At 36.9% G+C, this 23,490-nt stretch overlaps 1 protein-coding gene across 1 annotated transcript in view; it reads left to right on the forward strand.

Annotated features, from left to right (window-relative positions):
• UBE2U (ubiquitin conjugating enzyme E2 U) overlaps positions 1–23,490 on the forward strand; it is a gene marked incomplete at both ends in the record, with an annotated part of 48,513 nt that overhangs the window by 16,040 nt on the left and 8,983 nt on the right. Inside the window, 4 exon segments of the mRNA XM_082613676.1 lie at positions 4,916–4,986; positions 4,990–5,013; positions 10,016–10,136; positions 17,533–17,581. Coding sequence (XP_082469802.1) covers positions 4,916–4,986; positions 4,990–5,013; positions 10,016–10,136; positions 17,533–17,581 — 265 coding nt within the window.

The following is a 23,490-nucleotide window of genomic DNA, read 5'->3' on the forward strand; positions in this document are numbered from 1 at the left end:
TTATTGAAGTATAGTTGATTTAAATGTTGTTAATTTCTGCTGTACAGCAAAGTTATTCAGTTATGCATTTATATATTCTTTTGCTTACTGTTTTCTCTTATGGTTTATCACAGGATATTGAATGTAGTTCCCAGTGCTATACAATAGGACCTTGTTCTTTATTTTCTTTCTTCTTTTGTTCTCTTCTCTTGTGATTTGATTATCTTTAGTGTTATGTTTGGTTATCTTATTTTTCATATATATATATATTACAGATTTTTGGTTTGTGGTTCCATGAGGTTTCGATATAGCATTCTATATGTATACATGATTATTTTAAGTTGCTGATCTCCTAATTTCAGATGCATTTCAAATGTCTTGCATTTGTACTCTTCTTCTCTCATGATTACTAGTTTAGATATCATATTTGTGTGTGGATGATTTCCTATCTTTACTGTATGTTTGCCTTTATGGGTGAGCTTTCCCATTTTGTAATTTTCTTATTTCTAGTTGTGGTCTTTTCTTTTCCACCTAGAGAAGTTTCTTTAGGATTTGTTTTAAACCTGGTTTGGTGGTACTGAATTCTTTTAGCTTTTGCTTGTCCGTAAAGCTTTTGATTTCTCAGTCAAATCTGAACAAGAGCCTTGCTGGGTAGAGTATTCTTGGTTGTAGGTTTTCCCCTTTCATCACTTTAAATATATTATGCCACTCCCTTCTGGCCTTCAGAGTTTCTGCTGAAAAGTCAGCTCATAACCTTATGGGGATTCCCTTGTTGCTTTTAATATTTTCTCTTTATCTTTAATTTTGGCCAGTTTGATTACTATGTGTCTTGGTGTATTTCTCCTTGAGTTAATCCTGTATGGGCCTCTGCGCTTCCTGGACTTGGGTGCTGTTTCTTTTCCCATATTAGGGAAGTTTTCAGTTGTTATCTCTTCAAATATTTTCTCAGTCCCTTATTCTCTCTCTTCTTCTGTGACCCCTATAATGTGAATGTTGGTGCATTTGACATTGTCCTAGAGGTCTCTTAAACTGTCCTTATTTCTTTTCATTCTTTTTTCTTTATTCTGTTCTGCGGCAGTGATTTCCACCACTCTGTCTTCCAGCTCACTTATCTGTTCTTCTGCCTTATTTATTCTGCTATTGACTCCTTCTAGTGTATTTTCCATTTCAGTTATTATATTCTTCAATACAACATTGTATTCTTCTTGGTTGTTCTTTATATTTTCTAATTCTTTGTTAACACCTTCCTGTAACTTCTCACTCTGTGCATCCATTCTTTTCCTGAGCTCTTGGATCATCTTTGTGATCATTACTCTGAACTCTTCCTTGTGTAGATTGCCTATTTCCATGTCACTTAATTCTTCTTCTGGGATTTTATCTTTTGCTTTCATCTGGAACCTCTTCCTCTGCTGTCTCATTTTGTCTAAATTTCTATTTCTAATTTTATGTATGTGGAAGGTTGGTTATGTTTCTCAACCTTGGAGAAGTGGCCCTCTGTAAGGGATGTCCTCTGTGTCCCAGAAGTACACTCCCCTCTTGTCTTCCAAGGGCCAGGGACCAGCTGGTCCCAGGGTAGTTTCTGACTTGCATTTGTGGACTTAGTTCCGCAGGCTGCCGGATCATTGTTTTCTCATTTCTGGTGTCCACCCCCTGGTGGGTGAGGCTGTTGATGGACACTTGGATTGCTTCTGTATCTTGGCTATTGTAAATAGTGCTGCTGTGAATATTGGGGTGCGTGTATCTTTTTAAATTAGTGTTTTCATTTTTTCTGGATATATACCCAGGAGTAGAATTGCTGGATCATATGGTAGCTCTGCTTTTAGTTTTGTGACGAACCTTCGTACTGTTTTCCATAGTGGCTGTACCAATTTACATTCCCACCAACAGTGTATAAGGGTTCCCTTTTCTCCACATCCTTGCCAACATTTGTGATTTTTAGACTTGATGATAACCATTCTGACAGATGTGAGGTGATATCTCGTTGTTTTGATTTGCATTTCTCTAATAATTAGTGGTTTGAACATCTTTTCATGTGCCTGTTAGCCATTTGTATGTCTTCTTTGAAAAGATGTCTGTTCAGGTCTTCTGCCCATGTTTTGATTGGTTTATTTGTTTTTGATATTGAACTGTGTGAACTGTTTGTATATTGTAGGTATTGACCCCTTGTTGGTAGCATCATTTGCAAATATTTTCTCTGATTCCGTAGGTTGTCTTTTCATTTTGTCAGTGGTTTCCTTTGCTATGCAAAAGCTTTTAAGTTTAATTAGGCCCCATTTGTTTATTTTTGCTCTTATTTCTTTTGCCTTAGGAGACCAATCCAAGAAAACATTGCTATAATTTATTTCAAAGAGTATTCCACCTATGTTCTCTTCTAGGAGTTTTATGGTTTCTGGTCTTACATTTAGCTCTTTAAACCATCTTGAATTTAATTTGTATATGGTGTGAGTGAATGTTCTAATCTCATTGTTTTGCATGTGGCTACCCAGTTTTCCCAGCACTACTTGTTGAAGAAACTGTCTTTTCTCCATTGTATATTCTTGCCTCCTTTGTTGTAGATGAACTGACCATAGTGCACAGATTTATTTTTGGGCTGTCTGTTCTGTTCCATTGATTTATGTGTCTGATTTTGTGTCAATACCATGATGTTTTGATTACTGTAGCTTTCTAGTATGGTCTAAAGTCTGGGAGGGTTATACTTCCAGCTTTGTTCTTTTTTCTCAAGATTGCTTTGTGGCTCCATATGAATTTTAGGGTTATTTGTTCTAGTTCTGTGAAAAATGTCCAGGGTATTTTGATAGGGATTGCATTAAATCTGTAGATTGCTTTGGGTAGTATGGCCATTTTAACAATATTAATTCTTCCAATCCAAGGGCATAGGATATTGTTCCAATTCTTTGAATCATCTTCATTTTCCTTCGTCAATGTTTCATAGTTTTCAGGGTATTGATCCTTCACCTCTTTGGTTAAATTTATTTCTAGGGGTTTTTCTTGCTGCTATTTTAAATGGGATTTTTTTTCCTTTTTACTTTCTCTTTCTGATATTTCATCATCAGTGTATAGAAATGCAATAGATTTCTTTTTTTTTTTTCAGTACGCGGGCCTCTCACTGTTGTGCCCTCTCCCGTTGCAGAGCACAGGCTCCGGAGGCGCAGGCTCAGCGGCCATGGCTCACGGGCCAGCCGCCCCGCGGCATGTGGGATCTTCCCAGACCGGGGCACGAACCCGCATCCCCTGCATTGGCAGGCGGACTCTCAACCACTGCACCACCAGGGAAGCCCTAGATTTCTGTATAATAATCTTTTATCCTGCAACCTTGCCGAATTCATTTACTAGTTCTAATAGTTTTGGGGTGGAGACTTTAGGGATCTATATAAAGAATATGCTTAATATTCTTATTAATATTTAATTAATAAAGATTTTGTTTCCAGTAACAATGTTGGAAATAAGGAAAAGAGAAATAACTCCAATGTCCATTAATATAGGAATTTTTAAGTAAAATATCTTACAGCTATATACATTGCTTTTAAACATATCAAGGAAGACATATGAAGACTTTACTCTTTGGTCATTCTTGTGCCCTAGAATCTTCACTACCTGGCATATTGTTAGTGCTTAAATATTTTTTGAATAAACATGTCCAGAAATATGTTGACAATTTACTATTAAATGAAAAAATACTTTGAAGAATAAAATGTAAAATATAATTCTATTTAATAAAAAAAACCCAAAACTACACACACACACACACGTGTGTGTGTGTGTGTGTGTGTGTGTGTGTGTGTGTTTCCAAATACTGACTTAGTTAACTAACTGTGTTAGGGCATAGGCCAACCTTTCATATATCTTTCCAATTTATATACTGATATAATGGAACAAAGCTGGCAGGGAGGTTTTGCCATTCTCAGTGTGTGGGTTCCATTTCTGGACCTAAGACATTTACTCTGTCACTATTTCCAGCCAGTGGTAAAGGGAGAGAAAAAGAGAAAAGGGCAGAACAACTTCCTTAAGAAAATATGATCCAGAAGGTGCACACTTTACTTCTGCCGATGCCTCATGATTAAGACTTAGTCACACGGCCACATCTTGTTAGAGGAAAGGCTGGGAAAATGTGGGCAACTATGTATTCATCTAAAACCGCATGGGGGAATGGGGACGGGGCAGGCATCAAGTTTCTTATTATAGAGAGAAGAAATGGAGGAAAGGAAGAGCAAATACTGGAGGACCATGAATAGTGTGCACAAAACTTTTTATACCATCATCTTTTCTTTCACCACTGAGTCATAATTTCACTTGTAACTTATAACAGTTTTAATACCAACTAGGATTTGTTTCTAAATTCTTTTATCACATTATTCACTGAAATCTTGTGTCCATTGCACCGTTACTATTATTGTAGTTTACAATACAGTGTACCAAATCAAACACCCCTCTTTTCACCTTTTCAAAATTTTCTTCCCAGGTCTTACCTTTTTATTGCAAGGTTTTTCTATTGGAATATAAATGTTTTTCTTATTCATTTACAAAAATTATTTATACATTAATAAAAGTATTATTAATAATGATAGCTATAATTTTTTGAGGATCCACTGTGTGCCAGGTACTCTATTAAGGGCTTTATTTTTTAAATTCTTTTCAGTGAAAGTAGGTACTTCAATCATATCCCCATTTCATATACTAAGCAAGTGAGACCTAGAGAGGTAAAGTTAATTGCTCAACATCACACAGCAAATAAGTGGAGTGGTCAACTGTCAGATCTGTGTGTCTGACACCAAAGTCCATGCTCTAACAGCTGCTCTGTATTAAGTGTCTGTCACATTCAATGCAAATAATTTTCCTGCTTTGTCATTTGCTTTCTAACTTTGCTATGACCTGTTGATGTTCGTAAGTTTTAAATAATAATTTTATGTAATAATATTAATGTATTATTTTAATACAGTAGACCCACATACTGGCCGTCCCTGTATAGATTTTTTGGACAACACTCATAAGTGGAATAGAAGCTATACATAGAGCAGCATCTTACTTACCCTCCAGGTAAGAACAGATTAATATAATGCTGTCTTTAATACTTTTAATTACCCCAATTACTCAAAGTATAACGAATAAAATGTAAAATGCATAGTTAAATGTTTAAAGGATTTGAGTAAGCTTATATAAATCAATAACATTTCTACATCAAGACTGTAAAATGGAACTTGAATTATAAAAACTATTATTTTTAAAGTGAAATGAATAGATTAAGCCCTTCCCAACCAAAGAATATGTATTTTATAAAAGAAGAAAAGAACTGTTTGGATGGTTTCAACTCTGGAAATACAGCCTTAGGTTTGCTTTTGGCTCCTAACTTCACTTTATAATGTTGAACAGGCCTTTTGGATCTTCCGCATTCATGAACCTTGCCTTCCTCCGAGAGGTGAATCAAGTGACTACAATGTAAAATGTTCAGCTTTATCCTTTGTTTCTGACAGTACTAGAGACCTGCTTTTATAAGCTTTCATATCAAACCCAGTGAACAATTAAACCAGGAATTTCCTCCTCTCCTTAGTAGATGCCTATTTCTAGAATGCACCCTTCACCTCCTAGATCCATGGGTTTTAGAAGCATGCTTCAGTGTTGTGTTATTCCCGACCCTCAAAGAGCCTCCCTTCTCATCCTGAAATGCTAAGATAAATGATTTGAGTGGCACTTGCTTTGACCACTTACATCTGGCTCAGCGAGATGCTATCCACTAGATTCTGTCCATGATATACTGTCTATTTATCATTGATAATATGTGGAGATAAACTATTAAATTTTGATCATCTGGAATACCTGAAGAATAAAGTATTCTGGCTTAATTGAATTTTCTCTGTAATATAGAATTACAACACAAATTTCATCTCTCCCATTTCTTGTTTTTGAAAATAATATAAAACTAATCATTAATTTTCTGTCTAGGCATCTTAGTATGCTGAGTAAACTTTAATATTTTAAAAAATTCAATGTTCAGTTTATTTATTCATTCATTCTACAAGTATGTGTTGAGCATATATAGCAGTGCCAGGCCATGTTCTGGGAGAGAGATTGGAGCAAAAACTTTGAGGAAGTAAGTGAGCGTGTTGTGCAGAGATTTGTGGTTGATCTTTTGGATTCCTTCAAACTGAGTCATCCTATCTCTTCCACCTAAATAGGATTGGCCTTAAAAATAGTAAAAATGAATGTTCTCAGGAATGTAATGAGTGAGGGCAAACCAGAGTGAAATGGTGAAAATTTTGAATAGCAGAATAATTTAATAAAAGGTACATTGGGGGCTGTAAGTTTAGATAGCTTGGCTTCACATCTTGGTTCTGCCACTTAATACCTTTGCACTGTTGGACAAGTTTCTTCACTTCTCATTGCCTCAGTTTCTTCATCAGTAAAATGGGGCTGTTAGTAGCTACCTCATATAACTTGTGAGGACTAAATGAATAAATAACATGTAAAGTACTTAGAACCATGAGTTGTCCAAAAAAAGAATTCAATAAAACCTAGTTAATATTTTGATTGTTCTTAGTTTTAACCTGTAATACAAAATGACAACAAAATGTTGCCAAATATATTATGGAAAGTCAGTAGATTACACAGTTGTTTTCATTTTTCAAATAGATTTATAAAACAAATATGCCCACATTAGAGGGCTTTCCTGGTGGCTCAGTGGTTGAGAGTCCACCTGCTGATGCAGGGGACACAGGTTCGTGCCCTGCTGTGGGAGGATCCCACATGCTGCGGAGTGGCTGGACCCGTGAGCCATGGCCACTGAGCCTGCGCGTCCGGAGCCTGTGCTCTGCAACGGGAGAGGCCACGACAGTGAGAAGTGCATGTACCGCAAAAAAAAAAAAAAAAAATGTCCACATTAGAGAAGATTTTTAAGATAGTGGAAAGGAAAAGAAAATCACTGGTAATCATAAAGAAAATTCCTTACCCTATTGTTATTAGCATTTTCTTCTAATTTTGTCTCCTGTGTTTCAGTTTTAAATCTTCAGTTCCACATTTCCTGCAGGGTCAAGCCCAAATTCTGTTGCCTGACCAATGATGATCTGCTTCTCACACCTCGGCTTTAACTCTCCCAAACACACTGTGGGATCCTGCTCCTATTGATATCTTCTTCTTTTTTTTTTTTTTTTTTTTTTTTTTCACTCACAGTGCTTTGTTCAATTCAGGTTAAAAAGCATTTATAGAGTTCTAAACTCTAAAGTTACAAACCCAAATCAGTCTTGCACTTTAAAAAGTGTTCAGTCCAGTTCCCCATCTGACTAGCAACCCATTTTATTCCCTCTTTCTCAGTCTGTTCAGCAAGAAGCTGCTCATATTGTAAGAGCTGGGTCAAAAGAGCCCTCCTCTGCAATGCCTTTCCTGATTTCCTTTCCTAGGTGAAATTGATGGCTTTGGTTTTGGAGGGAAGGAGGTTTTCTTTGCAAAGTGGTACCCTAAGCACATCTCTATAAGAACACTATAATGCTCTAATGCATATACTGTTTCCTTATCTGTCTTCCCCTGTTGGACTATAAGCTCCCTGAGGTCAGGAAACAAGTCTAATTTGTGTGATAGGTACTACATAACATGATTGAAGCAACAAATCTGAATTTTTACATCGTTGCAAGATGGTATATATGTTCAAATTATATAGCCTATTTCTTTTTCACTTAACATTTTATCTCAAGTAATTTCCAGATTGCTACAATTAATATTTTAATGGCTATTTAATAGTACTTTGAAGGTCAGTGCTGCCCAATAGAACTTTCCGTGCTTATGGAAATGTTCAATATCTGCACTGTCCGATATCGTAGCCTCTAGTCTCATGTTCTACTGAGCACTTGAAATGTGGCTACTGTAACTGAGGAACTGAGTTTTTCATTTTATTTAAGTAATTTAAATTTAGATTGCTTTCTGACTACTACCTTTTGACTAACAGGTGAGACACATTTATAATGATCACATTGTTATACAAGGGGGTGTTACTTGAAATGGTGTTTAAAATATTTTAAAGTCTGAATATGCTAATCATCTCCTCCTAAAATTTTTATAACCTTGATTTCTTTGAAAACTTGTACTTCCATATACAGTGAAAAAGTAAGTACCAACACTCATCCACAGAAGAAATTCCAATTTCATGGGCTATAACTAATTGGATATTACAAAATGTACCCACTGGTACAGTTGTTTATTGATGCTTCAGATTTTTGTATTTACCCTCCAGATGGCTTTTTATATTATTTCATACTAACACATGGTGACTTTAAAAGTTGTACTGTTATTTTATTTTTTTACTATTTTAGCAGGGTGTCTGATTTGTATATTTTAATTATTCCTTACATTCTAGTTCTTAAAAAAATCATTAAATATACTTAATAGCTTGTGTATATATTATATGAAAAGGTCTTAGGCACAGTGGTCAATGCAAAGACTATTGAATAAACTTTACCAGATGTGCCTCTCTGAGTAAGATTATCTCTCCAGCCAAAGAGCAAAAGCTTGCTCTTGAAGAAAAGTTTCATCTGCTTCCCACCCACTTTGAAAGATATAGTGCAATCCTTATTTAAGCAATTATAATATTCTGGAAAATATAGCCCAATGTGTTTTCCAAATAGGAAAAAAAAAGTAGAAAATTCTTGTTGGTTTTGAAATATCAGATGTCAGATTACTGCTTTTATTAGTGAAAGATTGCTATCATTTCCATGACTCTTAAGCCACAGTAATCCACTCTGACTTGTATCTACACTTAAGACATTCTGGTAGTTACTCTTTTGGGTATATTTTATTATCTAATTTGTATGTTATAATGTAAGATTCAATATACTGAATTATTGAATAAATTTTTCAAATTTGGGCTAATATTAATTTTGAGTTGCCAGATAAACAACATCATGGTCTAGCAGAACTATTAAGTTTTAGTTACTACTGGTCACCTATTTCATCCAGATGTGCAAATACTATTGTAGGCAGAATTTTGAAGATGTCCCCCAAGACTCCCATTCTCTGGTTACTCAATCAAACACTAATCTAGGTGTGAAGGAACTTTGTAGATGGAACTATGGTTACTAATCAGCTCACCTTAAAATAGAAAGGTTATTCCTGCAATATGCAGGGGGGCCCAAAGTAATCATATGAGCCCTTAACAACAGAAAAGGAAGACAGAAGAGTCACTCAGAAATGCAGTAAAGACGGAGAAAGGATATGACAGGAGGGGAGCAAACACGAGAAGGATTTTTCACACCTTTGCCACTGACATGTAGGGGTCCAAGTGTAAGGACTGGCAAGAGACATCTCAGGGTTGAGGGTAGCCCCCAGTTAATCACCAGGAAAGAAACGGGAAACTCAGTCCTACAAATACTGAAGTCAGGAACTGAATTCAGCTAACAGACAGCCTGAATGAGTGGGAGGCATGTTCTTCCCAGAGCTTCTGGTAAGAGCCCAGCCAACTGATGACTTGATTTCAGTCTTGTTCAGTCTAGAAAAGAAAAACCAGCTCAATAAACCCTGACTTCCTACTTGTAGAAATGTGAGATAATAAATTTGTGCTGATTTAGTTGCTAAATTTGCGTGGTAATTTGTTATAGCAGCAATAGAAAACTACTACAGATACCAAGTTAAGCATTCAGTGATCTGGAGGGATATTGAATTGCATACAACTTTTTAATACATGTGTTTGTTTATTCATGTTCTAAATATGATCTGTATTTTTTAATGGAAATGTTTCAATGTTTTCTAATGTTTACTTCCCTTTACACAAAAAAATCAGTTTAAATTTATGTGATAGGAAGAAATGAGTTACAGGAAGGAACTTGTAACTTGCTTTGATCCTAATGTTTGGCTCATGAATGTACAGTATAAAACCAAGATAGATCAAGTGTTTCCTGAGAGTAGGGACCATGTCTCTTTTGTCTTTGTCTCTATCTCCAGGTGGATACATTGTAGGCATTTAATGAATCCTTCTTGAATGTTTTATGTATTGGTTTGTCTTTTTGCTCTAAGAAAAAAGTTACTTTAAAAACTCTATGTTCTATATGTTTTCCTATAGGTTATGCTTTCCAATCCAGTGCTAGAAAATCCAGTGAATTTGGAAGCAGCCCATATACTGATTAAAGATGAAACTCTGTACAGGCAAATAATTCTAAGACTTTTCCACCAGCCATTACAATGTAAGAAGTGCCTACTTATTGTTATTTGCCAGTTATTAATTATTTATAGCACGTAAATGATCTAGCAAGTAACTTGTATACAGCAATATTTTCTGTATCCATTTTCAGTAATGAAATCATACTACGCTCTCTCCTACTGTACCTCTTTTTCAAATCCATCAGTGTGATCCCTTTTTTTTCCTACTTGAAGAATAGTTGATTTACAATGTTGTGTTAGTTTCAGGTGTACAGCAAAGTGATTCAGTTATACATACATATATATATTTTATATATCTATTTTTTCAGATTCTTTTCCCTTATAGGTTATTATAAAATATTGAGTAGAGTTCCCTGTGCTATACAGTAGGTCCTTGTTGTCTATTTTATATATAGTAGTGTGTACATATTAATCCCAAACTCCTAATTTACCCCTGCCTGCCCCCTTTCCCCTTTGGTAACCATAAGTTTGTTTTCTATGTCTGTGGGTCTATTTCTGTTTTGTATGTAAGTTCATTTCTATAATTTTTTTTAGATTCAACATATAAGCAATATCATAAGATATTTGTCTTTCTCTGGCTGGTTTAGTGTGGTCCTTTTTAAAAGATTACCAAAAATCATAGGCTTAGTATCTTTAAAAGTAATGGTCATATGGGTGAATGGTGCTGATCAAAAGTAGTCTACCCATCATAAAGATATGACATCAGTTTTAACTCTCTGATCTGTAATGGATATTTCTCTGACATCACCTTTAGCGTCCCCCAGATCTTACTGATCTGGGACTCCTTTCCCCTTGATTAGGAAAGCTTTCAGCATTTTTCTTTCTGGAGAGTTCTTCCTCCAGGTATTCCTTCAAAGAATCCATGTGGAAATGACATCTGAGCCTTTTCAGTCTTTCTGCTCTATTGACCAATGTTTTCCTGATACCCTTGGTCTGCTCACTCTCATCCTGCCAGCAACCTTTTCTTGACTCAATTCCATCGCCTCTACTGCTCCTGTGCTCTCTCTGCAGTTAGCAGAGCAATGCTGTTGGTCCCTTACACCCAAGTGAAGGTTGGGATCCTAGTGACGTAGCTCTTTCCTTTACATCCTGCCCCTCCTTTCAGCAGTGCACAGCAGCCTCACACAGTAACTGGCATTATCAGCTCCCCAATCAGCAGGCCTTGCTGTCCAGACTCACTCTGCCAAACTGATGTCTCTTGTGCTTTTTCTCTCCATTAGATGTCCACGATCTCTTCTTCCATCCCCTTCTAGGACCTGCCAGCCCATTAGTCAGGTCTGTACAATTTGTGGCCAAGTTCAAGTCCTCCTCCACAGGCCATCTGGTCAGATGTAATATTGATCAGGCATCTTTTCCAGTATCTTCAAATATGTCATGATCGTCGCAGAGTTCCTCAAAATTCCCTGACAGTTTTGAGGCTGGTTTGTCCACAGAGGAACGGTACCGCTTCACTCTGATCATATTTCTGACCAACCAGAATACTGTAGCATCCCCCCCACCCCGTATCCTTTGCACTCAGGAAGTGTTTGTGGAATGAGCAAATGAATGATACGTATCCCTTTTGTCATGCACTACAATACTGTCATTACACAGAAATATTCTGTACAAAGCTTTGTCCATATTCTGGTGAATGGAAATTTAAAAACTGGTTTTAAAGAATTTTCTATGGTAAATGACTTTGGTTTTGCCCTGCAGAGAGAAGCTTTGGTAGGTTTTCACTATATGCTTTATTTGTGTTGGTGAAATATGTGGGAATCCAAGACAGCAAATAGTTTTCAGCTTGCCTGCCATCACAGCAGGACTGGAGTGGTACCTATAGTGCCAGGAAGAAAATGATTTTCTGCAGCTTCATAGGGAAAGAGTGCCGTGATACAGCAGAGGCAGCTGCTGTGGTGGGAAATGAAGTGCAGAAAACTGCGTTCACTCTAAATTAGATGGTAGCATAGTACCATGTGGTTTTCTGTGAAAAACTGCATCCAATGATAATTAATTTCCTGTAACAACTTTGAAAAAAAAGTCTCCACTACAGTGCTGCAAGAATCAGCTTTCATATACATTTAATATATTAATAAAAAGGTCTGGAAAATGCAAAGGAGAAATTATCCCATTTTTGGATAACACAAAAGTGGAACAGATAGTTACTTGTATACATGAGAAACTCAAGAGGCAGGTAATTGTATCATATCCATAGGCATTAATTTTCAGCTACAGCAATATCCTCAGTGCCCAGGTAGCAGTCTCTGGCTATAAGTATTGAATAAAAATTTGTAGATTGAATGAATGAAAAAATACACATAAATTTAGATCCTGATTTTACTTCATAGTTTACAAAATGCTTTCACATACACTTATTCATCTGATCCTTAGCCTCTTCCCCTGAGGCAGCTGAGGATCAGTGATGAAGGGATTAGCCCAAGGTCACACACAGCAAGCTGCAGGGCCAGAGATCCACCCTGGGCATTCCCCCTTCCCCCCCCCCACCCCGCCCCGTGCCTCCAATTTAATGAGGTGAACATAAAGTCATTCATTTGGGATCAAAGAATTAAAATTTCCAAGTACAGAAGAGAAGAGACCTGACTTCATAGCAGACCTTTAGTCTATGAAAAATTCTTAGGAAGCTATTTGAACACAAGCTTAATGTGAAAAGCAAGTGCCCTTCTACCAAGCATGTGCAAAATTATAACTTGCCCGACTCTGGTTTGGTGGGCCCTTCTCTGGAATACCAGCCTTTTCCTTGGCGTGTTGACAAGAATGCACAAACTCTGAGTTCAATCCCGATTGGTGGGGACTTCCCTAGTGGCACGGTGGTTAAGAATCCACCAGCCAATGCAGGGGACATGGGTTCGATCCCTGGTTCAGGAAGATCCCACATGCAGCAGAGCAGCTAAGCCCATGTGCCACAACTACTGAGCCTGCACTCTAGAGCCCACGAGCCACAACTACTGAGCCCACGTGCCACAACTACTGAAGCCCACACTCCTAGAGCCCATGCTCCACAACAAGAGAAGCCACCACAATGAGAAGCCCATGCACTGCAACAAAGAATAAGCCCCTGCTCACCACAACTAGAGGAACCCTGTGTGCAGCAGTGAAGACCCGACACAGCCAAAAAAACGATTGGTGGAGGTCCTGATGACCTTCCCATGTCCTGCAAGCCTCTTCTCCTTGTGGCCTGGACCCTGACTCCCTTACTTATAGTTTGGGTGCTCACACATACCAGACTGCCTGGGACAGTCCTGATACAATTATTTCCCGTTCATTCTGTGTTCCAGTTTGGACAATAAATTATATAGTCAGTTGGGGTAACTGATCTTTTCTAGAAGCAAATGCCACCGTAGTTGCAGCATCACTAATGGTAAAGTCCATCAAGGTCCCAGCTGACCAAACATGAGAAAGGATTTTCCAACAATTCAAGTCGCTTAAGAATGGGCAAGGCCACATTGGCAGGTAGTAAACACCCTGTCACTAAAGGTGTGCTTTCATAACTAGTGTTCATTTGGCAGAGCTTAATGACTTGTTCAGGGATGTTGTCAAAGAACTTTTTGCCCAGTGTTGGGAGTTGGACAAGGGGATCTTTCAAGTGCCTTCCAAGTTATACTTCAATCTGTTTATGAAAACTTGGAGGTCTGGGAGGAGACAGTGCATAACAACTGTTTTGCCTCCTAGATTCTGAGTATTGCTACTTCCTAATTTGTTACAAAGGGATTTCATGTACCCTCTTAACTGCAGTTTTACTTTACAAGTTTTCAGTTACTTGTGATCAACCATGGTCTGAAAGCATTAAGTGGAAAATTCCAGAAATAAACAATTCATGAGTTTTAAGTTGTGCACCATTCTGCGTGGTGTGGTAGAATCTCTTGCGATCCAGCTTCATCCTGCCCGGCGTGTGAATCATCTCTTTGTCCAACATCTCCTGCTTGTTAGTCACTTAGTAGCCATCTGGGTTATCAAATAAACTGTCTGATATCTGAAGTATTGCAGTGCTTGTGTTCAAGTGACCCTTATCTTACTTAATCATGACCACAAAGCACAAGAGCGGTGCCACTGGCCGTTCAGATATGCCAATGAGAAGTCACAAGTTCTTCCTTTAAGTGAAAAGGTGAAAGTTCTCAACTAAATAAGGAAAGAAAAAAATAATACCTGAGGTTGTAAGAACGAATCTTCTATCCATGAAACTGTGAAGAAAAAGAAATTTGTGCTAGTTTTGCTTTTGTACCTCAAACTGCAAAAGATATGGCCACAATACATAAGCGCTTAGTTAAGATGGAAAAGACATTGAATTTGTACAAGATGTTTTGAGAGAGAAAGAGACCACATTCCCATAACTTTTATGACAGTATGTTGTGAAAATTGTTCTATTTTATTATTAGTTATTGTTGTTAATCCCTTAACTGTGCCTAAGTTACAAATTAAACTTCATCATAGGTATATACGTATAGGAAAAAAAACATAGTATATGTAGGCTTTGGTACTCTATGTGGTTTTAGGCACCCACTGGGAGGCTGGGGGAACTACTGTAAACTCATACGTCTTTTCTTTTTTCCAGTTTGTCCTAGTGAATTTTTATTTCTATATGGTTATATGGTCAAATTATATTATTTTCTGTTTATCATGTTTGTTTTGATATTTAAAACATAGGATTCACATAATTTTAAAAACTTTGGTTGAAAGAAAATACAAGAATATAAAAATAACGAAACTGAATAATGGTAGCCAAGCCTAAGATAATAATTTTTCTCTTAGCCATGTGTGTATTCCTATAGCTTTTGTTAAAGAAGAATCATTCTACTAAGTTTCAGATTCTTATCTAAATAAAACTATAATATAATTACTGACAGATATTATGACAGTCAAAATACAAGAATAGAGAAGAATTCTAAAAATATTAGGGAGATTATACAACTAATTCATATTAGGTACTTTAAAAAAAACCCTGATGATTGTGCAAATCCATCCCATCCTGCTTGCAATTAGGAAGATGTTGTGATAAGCATTTGATTCTTCTTCAATTTAAGTTCTCAATTTGTTCACTTTTTTTTTAAGTTCTCTTAAATATAGAACAATTTTAGAGGAACTTGTTTCTGCAATTGAAGCAGGTGATGTCTCATAGGATTTCAGGTGTTGGGTTTTTTTTCTCTTAAAGGGAGTACTGGTTGTTAGGTATAGGAATACCCTTTCCTTTGGAAAATATTCTTTCTTGATGTCAGGAGAAAGAGAAATTTAGTCCAGTAGCTTCTCATTAAAGAACATGAGCCTTAGCACCATCATTCAGAGCCAGTTTTGTTGTTGATGATTACAGTATTACTCCAGATATTCTGCTATCTACAGATGTCAGGAGATGTGGAAACCTGACTTTAACAGGATGGCCTGTATGGATCTGTTTGCTGGAGTTACAGACCTCTTTTGTCCTTTTATGTATTTCACTGCACCAGATGTTCCAGGAACTTTTCAGCAAAGTCTCTAAGTTGTTTTAACTAAAGATGTTAAGTATTTATTTTCTATCAAAGAAATATTTGTGCATAGCTTTAAAGGACAGATAACACCAATCAGTTTTTAAGGAAATATAGCAGACCTTGGAAGCCACACCTTCCATGGCTGAGAGCCGTCCCCACCCCAACAAGGTACCAACAGCTTTCAACACGTTTATCTGTTTCTTTTGGAATTCACCACTGTATTTCTAAGTTTATTCAGTACGAAATTTCTGGGATTTTCAGTTTAGGTATTACTTATGGGCTTCTTCTGAAAGATAAAGATTTAGCTTTTATGTGCCATTTCCACTTATGTTTTCTCTCCCCCATTCTCCTAGTATTGTTTGTTTACATTGATATGACTTAGTAAATATTCATCATAGGTGAGCCACAAATGATTATTTTTCTTGTACAAATGGCCTGTTTTTTCATTCCCTTGTTTTTGTTTTTTGGATTTTTAAAAAATATCTACCATTTATTTTTCCCCTTAACTTTCTGACAAAGCTGTAAAGACAAACAAACAAAACACACCACCAGTTATTCAGTCAGTTTCATTTTTTCCCCTGGAAGACGTCTTTGCTGAGGCATCCTTTTCTGAATTGGCAGTTCTCCCGTAGGGATCCTGGGGTGACCTTTTGGTCTGCCTCTTGGACTGGAGCTCTTGCTTGATCCCTCCTTTTCCTCTTGGTTGGTTTGCTCCTTCATTTTGTTGGAAAACTTCCTCCAGGAGCTTCCAAGTACATGAGAGCTAAATCTTTTATTACTTCACATGACTAAAAATGTATTTTTTCCACTCTCATATGTTCATAATTTGGTTAAACTTTAGTCTGAAAATTTTTTTCCTCCTCATTCATCATGTAGGGCATTTCATAGGCTGTTTTAAATCTCAAACTCTAATTCTTTAGTTCTGGACTTTTTTCTTATATGATTTCTTTTATAATACCTGTCCCCATCCAGCTTCCCTGTTCTCTCTTCTAAATCTCCAGAGATTTAGACGTGGGATCTACTGATCTGTTACTCTGATTTTTTAAAATCTATTTTCTCCTATTATCCATCTCTTTGTTTTTCTGTTCTGTATTCTGGAAAATGTCCAGAAAAGTATGTTCCTAGTTCCTGTTTTCTTCCTGCTTATTTGTTTTGGTTGTCATCATTCATGATAATGACTTTACTCAGATATCTACTGATCTTTGACTATGCATCTGTATGATGGACACACGATGAATGAAAATCATTCATTGAAAAGGTTGGAAATTTTGGATACAGATTGGACTTGTTGATGGTTTTGTTTCATTATAGGGTTATTCAGTGGGGACCTGACCTTACCTTTTGCTAAGCTTGACTATTTTTTCTGAGACAGATCCTCCAGTCTTATGCCTGAAGAGAGAGATGTTAACTACTTACACTCTAGGAGCTGGACAAAGAGCGAGAATAAGGAATCTTTCTTATCCAATACGATTTATTTGATTTATTCCCTGCCTTCAGTCCCTTACCATACTCTTGTTCTGCTATCTCCTGAATCTCTCTGGTTCAGTTTCTCCAGAATTAGACATACTCCCTCCTGCCTGGGCAGTGGTGGTCTTCTGGTTGCATAGGATGAAGGCTATGTCTTTGGTGTCCATGCTATACCTGTCAGTTTTCAGAGGTATCTGGTACCTCCAATTCCTGAGTGTTTCTCAAGTTCTGAAGTGTAAATCTGATTGCTTTTTATTGGCCTCCCCTCATCAGGTCGTTAGGTTTCAAATTTCTATGGCCTGTTAAGATAGTTACCACTTGACATCTGCTTTCCATCTTGAAAATTTTTCTTGCCATCTTTCTTTTGCTCTCCTTGAGGTTTTATACCTTATTTTTATTCCTTTCTTACCGTCTTTTTGAGGCTTTGGAAAGAATGCACATAAGGCCATATATTCAGTCTTCCAAGTAAACTAGAATCTTTTCATATTTTTCTTTACAGCAAAAGATGACAGTTCTGAGTCACCTAAAGAGCCAGATAAATTTAACAGGTAAGTTTTTCTTTATACAATTTTTTGCCAATTTATACACTAAAAGAACTATTGATTTAAACTGTCTTTTCTATCATAATTGTATCTTCATTTTTTTAACTTAGAAAAATTATTTTTCATTTAAATATATTTTCCCTTCCAATACCTTTTAAAAATGATGTTTTCAGGAAGAATATGGAGAATTTTGAATTCTTTCTAGTCTATTGAATTAAAATTGATGTAACTATGTTAGTTGCCTATTCTTTTAGTTTTTATTTCTGAAAAGGAAAAAAAATGTTGTCTACATTATAGATCCAACCATCGTAGATCACAAAAATCCAAGCAATTTAGGAGAAGATAAAGTCCTGGAGGAAAATGGTGAGAGTTAGGGCTAAAGCCATTGTACACTTGGGAGACCACCTGACAATGTGACATCAATTCAGCCTTGAACACCTGGACAAGGTGTAGGTTCTGCAGCTTCTCTGGCATTTCCATCAGCCTTATTTTGATAGTTAATCAGATGCAGAAAACAGCCAGCTTACTACTGTTGACATAATACTTGATCTATCTTGGTTTTATACTATACATGCTCCAAAACAAGGATCCTCTTAGTGGATTAATAATAGTAAAATGTTTCCAAAGGACTGAAATCAAAAGGAGCCCTCAGATTGGGGCTCTGTCCCAGAATGTGAGACAATGTTATGTCAAGGGGCTCTGTGCCTGGAAGTGTTAGAAGCTCAGAATTAGAAGACCCAGAAAAACCGACAGAATGATTAATTGGGACCTGACAGGAAGAACGTTGACCTTGTCTGTCCCCTAGCACTCAGATGAAGACCAGCCAGTAACAGTGGTGGGGTCTGTCTCAGGCAGCATCAGGAGGAAGGGCAAACCCCATTACAGGGAGAAAACTTTGGCCCTTTGGTTCTTTGGGGCAATGAGTCCCTCATCAGACAGGCAGCAAGGTAACCAGACGGCACCATAAGGATCCAGCACTGATCACAGGCCTATAAAATCTGGGGTCTGGGAGAAAGACTTTAACTATAACTTTAGTCAGAAACAACTCGAGAGCCATGGTGAGATAAACTTGTAAATGGTGTTATCTTGAAAAATCAAGATTCGTGACAATGAAAGGAAAAAAAGGGGGGTGAAAAGTTGGGAGAGAGTGATGTCTTAACAGGTACAGTGAGATTCTGGGCAGAGGGAGTAACTAGGGTATTGATCCTAAATTGGATGTGAGAGTGGTGTGTTAGAGGCTCAGAAAGAAGGCCACTGCAGCTGGAACACAGCAAGGGGGAAAGGAGAGATGGATAGGAGATAGAGTAAGAGATGTAGACAGGGCCAGATCACTTAGAGCTTTATAAACCAGGTAAGGAATTTGCATTTCATTAACCTTGCAATGGGAATCGGGACACAGCTGGACAGCTTTTAAGAAAGGGAAAGACATAATCAGATTTACATTTTAAAAGGACTACTTTAGCTTCGATGTGGGGAATCAATTGTGAAGGATCTAAGGTGGAAGCAAGGAGAAGAATTATTGGGTTATTTTAGTAGACCAGGGGAGAGGTGGGGTGGTATGAGCTAGGGCTGAGGGCATAGATATGGAGAGGGAGATAAGTGGATGAATTGGATGGATTCAAGGCTTAGTTTGATTGATGTGGGGAATGAGAGAAAGTGGAACCAAGGGTTATTACTAGATTGTAGTTTGAACTGGATGGGTACTGCGGTGACTTACTGAGATGGGAGAGATTGGAAGATCACACCACTTGCTGAAACTAACAATCCCAGTTATTGATGAGGCTGTGATTGCACTGTAGCTCTCCTGCATTGCTGTGTACATTGTTGTACCATTTGACATGCCCACAGCCAGTCTGGAACACAGTTTAGCAGTTTCTTATAATGTCAAACATTCGCCTGCCCTCTAACCCACTCCTAAAGCATTTATCTTAGAGAAATGAAAGTATATATTCACCAAAAGACTTGCACACAAATGTTCATAGGAGCTTTATTCATAATATCCCAAACTGAAAACAATAAAAATGTCCATCAATAATCAACATTATATATTCAACAGTCGAATATATAAATATATTGTGTTATAGTTATAAATTGAATACTCTCAGCAACAGAACTGTTGATACATGCAACAACATGGAATAATAATGCAGACATTATGTTGAGAAAAAAAACCCCAGAGTTATAAAAGAGTACGTGCTGTACAATTCAATGTATATGAAGTTCTAGGACAGGCAAAACTAATCTATGGTGATAGAGATTGGATCAGTGATTACCCAAAGTGTCAAGGGAGATTGACTGGGAAGGGGCAGTAGGGAACTTTCAGGACTTATGAAAATATTCTATATCTTGTTTGGGCTTATGGTTATGCAGGGGTCTGCTTTTATTAAAACTCATCAATCTGTACTCAATCTATGCATTTTATTGAATGTAAATTAAACATTAACAAAGTTGATTTTTGAAGGTATCCAACTAACTTTACAACTCTTTTAGAAATCTAAATTTACTTCAAATAAAATCTTTTTTAAAAAGGCATTCAAACTCTTCCAGTAAATAGAGACAGTGAGTATGCTACCAAACTTCCAAACTCTGATTCCATAATCAGAGATCATTACAAGAAAGGAAAATTATAGGTCAGTACCTCTTAAATCTGAAATGTATAAATCCTAACCAAAATGTTAGCAAATTGAACCCACTGATACATAAAAAGAGATAATACATCATGACTAAGTGGGCTTTATTTCAGGAAAACCAGGTTGGTTTAAAATTTGAAAATCAATCCTTGTAACTCACCTAGTTAACCAAATAAAGGGAAAAAAACCATAGACTTATCTAGGTGAATCCAGGAGACACATTTAATACCCATTCATGATAAAAATTCTCAGCAAACTAAGAATAGAAGAGAATTTCCTTATTTCAATAAAAGGAGTCTACAGAAATCCAACAGCTAACCTCACACTTAAATGTGAAATGTTGAGTGCTTTTCTCCTGAGTTTAGGAACAATACAAATATGCTAATTATCACCATTTCTATCTGACATTGTACTGGAGTTCTAGCCAGTGCAATGAGGGAAGGAAAAAAAACAAGTTATAAAATGTGGAAAGGGTAAAGTAAACCATCTTTATTCACAGACAACACAACTATATACATAGTAAAATCCAAATGAATATACAAAGCTTGAAAGTTTGAAAATTAATAAGTAAATTTAGCAAGGATCCTGGATACAAGATGAATATTTAAAAATCAACTATATTTTTATATCTAGCAATCAACACATAGAAAATGAAATTTTAAAAATACCATTACAACAGCATCAAAATGTAACAAAAGATGAATAAGGCATCCATACTGAAAAATCACAAAATATATCTGAGAGAAATTTTAAAAGACATAAAGAAATAGAGATATACAAAGTTTGTGGCTTGGGAAAGACTCAGTATTCTTATAGTGTTAACTCTTCCCAGATTATAGATTCAATTCAGTCTCAGTCAAAATCTCAGCAGCCTTATTTTTTTCTGAAAACTGACAAGGTGGTCTAAAATGTATCTAGAAATGCAAAGGGTTTAGAATAACAAGGCAATCTTGAAGAAGAACAAAGAGGATCAACACTCTCAGAGATCAAGATGTATTAGAAAGCTAGAATAAGTTTCACTCTGATTGGAGCTATTTAGGCCAGATTCCTGTCCCTAAACTAGTTATCACTCAACTGACTTAGAGCCAGGGATGGGGTCAGTCCCTTCAGACCACAGGGCATGTACAGAATGGGAGAAGAATGGAACAGCTGTCGGGGAGGCAACCACAATATCCACTGTGACAACCTTCATGTCTGTATTATTTTTATTGTACCTGAACCTTAATAAGAAAGACTTTGACAGGCACAGAGGGCAAAAGACTCTCTAATAGAACTGCTTGCACAGACATGGAAATGTAATATTGTGGTACAGTCAGGATCACCAGGAAGTTCCATGTGATGGAGCCTCTGGATGTGGAGAAGAATGACGGAAGAAAAGATTGGAAATGGCCAGATGATGAAGAACCTCAAGTTCTATTTAAAAGTTGTTTATATGTCATCCTATAGAAATATTTACCAACTGTGGCCTTCAAACAGAGGCATGATAACCTGGAATAGGGAGAGACTGAGGTAGATGAACAATTAGGAAGCTGTTTAGAGTTTACAGGAGAAAAATGATGAGGTACTTATCTAAGGCAGTTGAGGAGACCAGCTGACACTGAGTGCTGAGGGATGCTAAACCATTCCTTGGCTGTTTTTATGCATGTTCACAACCACCACTGGAGAAAGTTCTATCTCTGGAAACGTGGAGAGGTTAGGCTACTTGCCCAGAGTTACACAGCTAATAAGAAATGGTGCCAGAGTGTTTTAACCCAGGCCAGCTGATTCCAGAGCCTGTACTCTTAGTCATGATACTGTTGAATACGTGACTAAATATCCAGAGATATTTAAGAATTTAGTCATTAGGCTTTGGCGATGGTTGGGATGTTGCTTCCATGAACTAGCACTGCCATGATTCTCTTCTTCCCTTAATGATCCTTTTGGTTTCTTTCACAGGCCCCCCTTAACTGTGAATTGGTTTCTGCTCACTCTTTTCTAAACACTAACTTACTCTTTTGGAGTTTGTTTTCCCTAATGGCATCATCTATCAACCTTTGTGTTGATTTGACCTAAATTTCTTATTTCCAGTCCCAATTTCTCAGTCACACTCCTAAAGGTCACCACCTACAACCCATGTTTAAAATTAAACTCATATTTTACTTCGGTTTCTCTAGGCGCTTTCTATTAATAGCAAAACTAAGTGGTCTTCTGGGTTTTAGGAGAATATTTGACCCTCAAATTCCTTCACTTTTCACACCCTATCAGGCAACTGGTTCAGTCAGTTCTTTAGCATTCTCGTAGATTCATCTCCTCCCCTTCCTGATCTTTGCTCCCACCCTAGTATTAGCTCTCAGAATCTCTTGCCTGCGTTACTGAATTTATTTCCTAACTGGTCCCCCTACATTTAATCTCTCATATAATCCTCTCTGCGTGCTAATGCCAGAGAAAACTCTTACTCAATCACTGATTTCATACTTTACTTGCCTTACTTGAGAACTTCTGATCACTGTCTATCACCTAATATATCAGGGTTACTGAATCGACTCTAATCCATTCTCTGCCTAAATTTGAAGACCCAGCATTGCCTAGTTTCACCTATTTTTATCAAATTCCAATTCCTCTGAAATTGGAACTCTCTACTCTAGTCAATTATCTTGTTACTCTCACCTCTTCCCCCAACATCCTCTGTATGTAGGCCTGCACACACCATGCTCCTTGCCATCTAAGCTATTGCTAATACTGCTTCCCTGGCCTAAAATGCCTCCTTCCTTTGTCCCAGGTCCATATCCAGGGACTCTTTCCCTAATGGCTCCAAAACAAAATTATAGCTCCCTCCTCCAAATTTTTTTTGCTTATTGCCACTGCCGAAGAAGTATCTGTCATTGTAGTCTCTAAATGTCTATGTTAAATGATGTAAGTTTATTATGTTAATATATAAAGCTATTCTATTTACTAGTTCAGATATATATCTTATTTTCCCAACAGGATAATAATAAGCTGTGAGGTTCAGTTTAAAATTATGTCTTCTACTTTTTCATATTCATAATGCCAACAATAATACTCAATAAATTCCTGTTATTGGTTGAAACTATAAACACATGTATTTTTTATGCTGTATACATCCCTTCATAGTTTATCTGAATAATAGTTACTGTTCTCTTATTTTAAGAGGCTATTTCCTTTATAGAATTGAAAGTGCAGATATTCCCAAATGTTTGAGGCATTCTGTTTTGTATATTCAAACTATACTAAAGTTATACCTTTTAGGGTAATATTTTTAATTATTCTAGGGGAAAAAAAGAAAGC

This window comes from Mesoplodon mirus, assembly GCF_964341445.2.
Source record: "Mesoplodon mirus genome assembly, chromosome: 3".
Classification (NCBI taxonomy): domain Eukaryota; kingdom Metazoa; phylum Chordata; class Mammalia; order Artiodactyla; family Ziphiidae; genus Mesoplodon; species Mesoplodon mirus.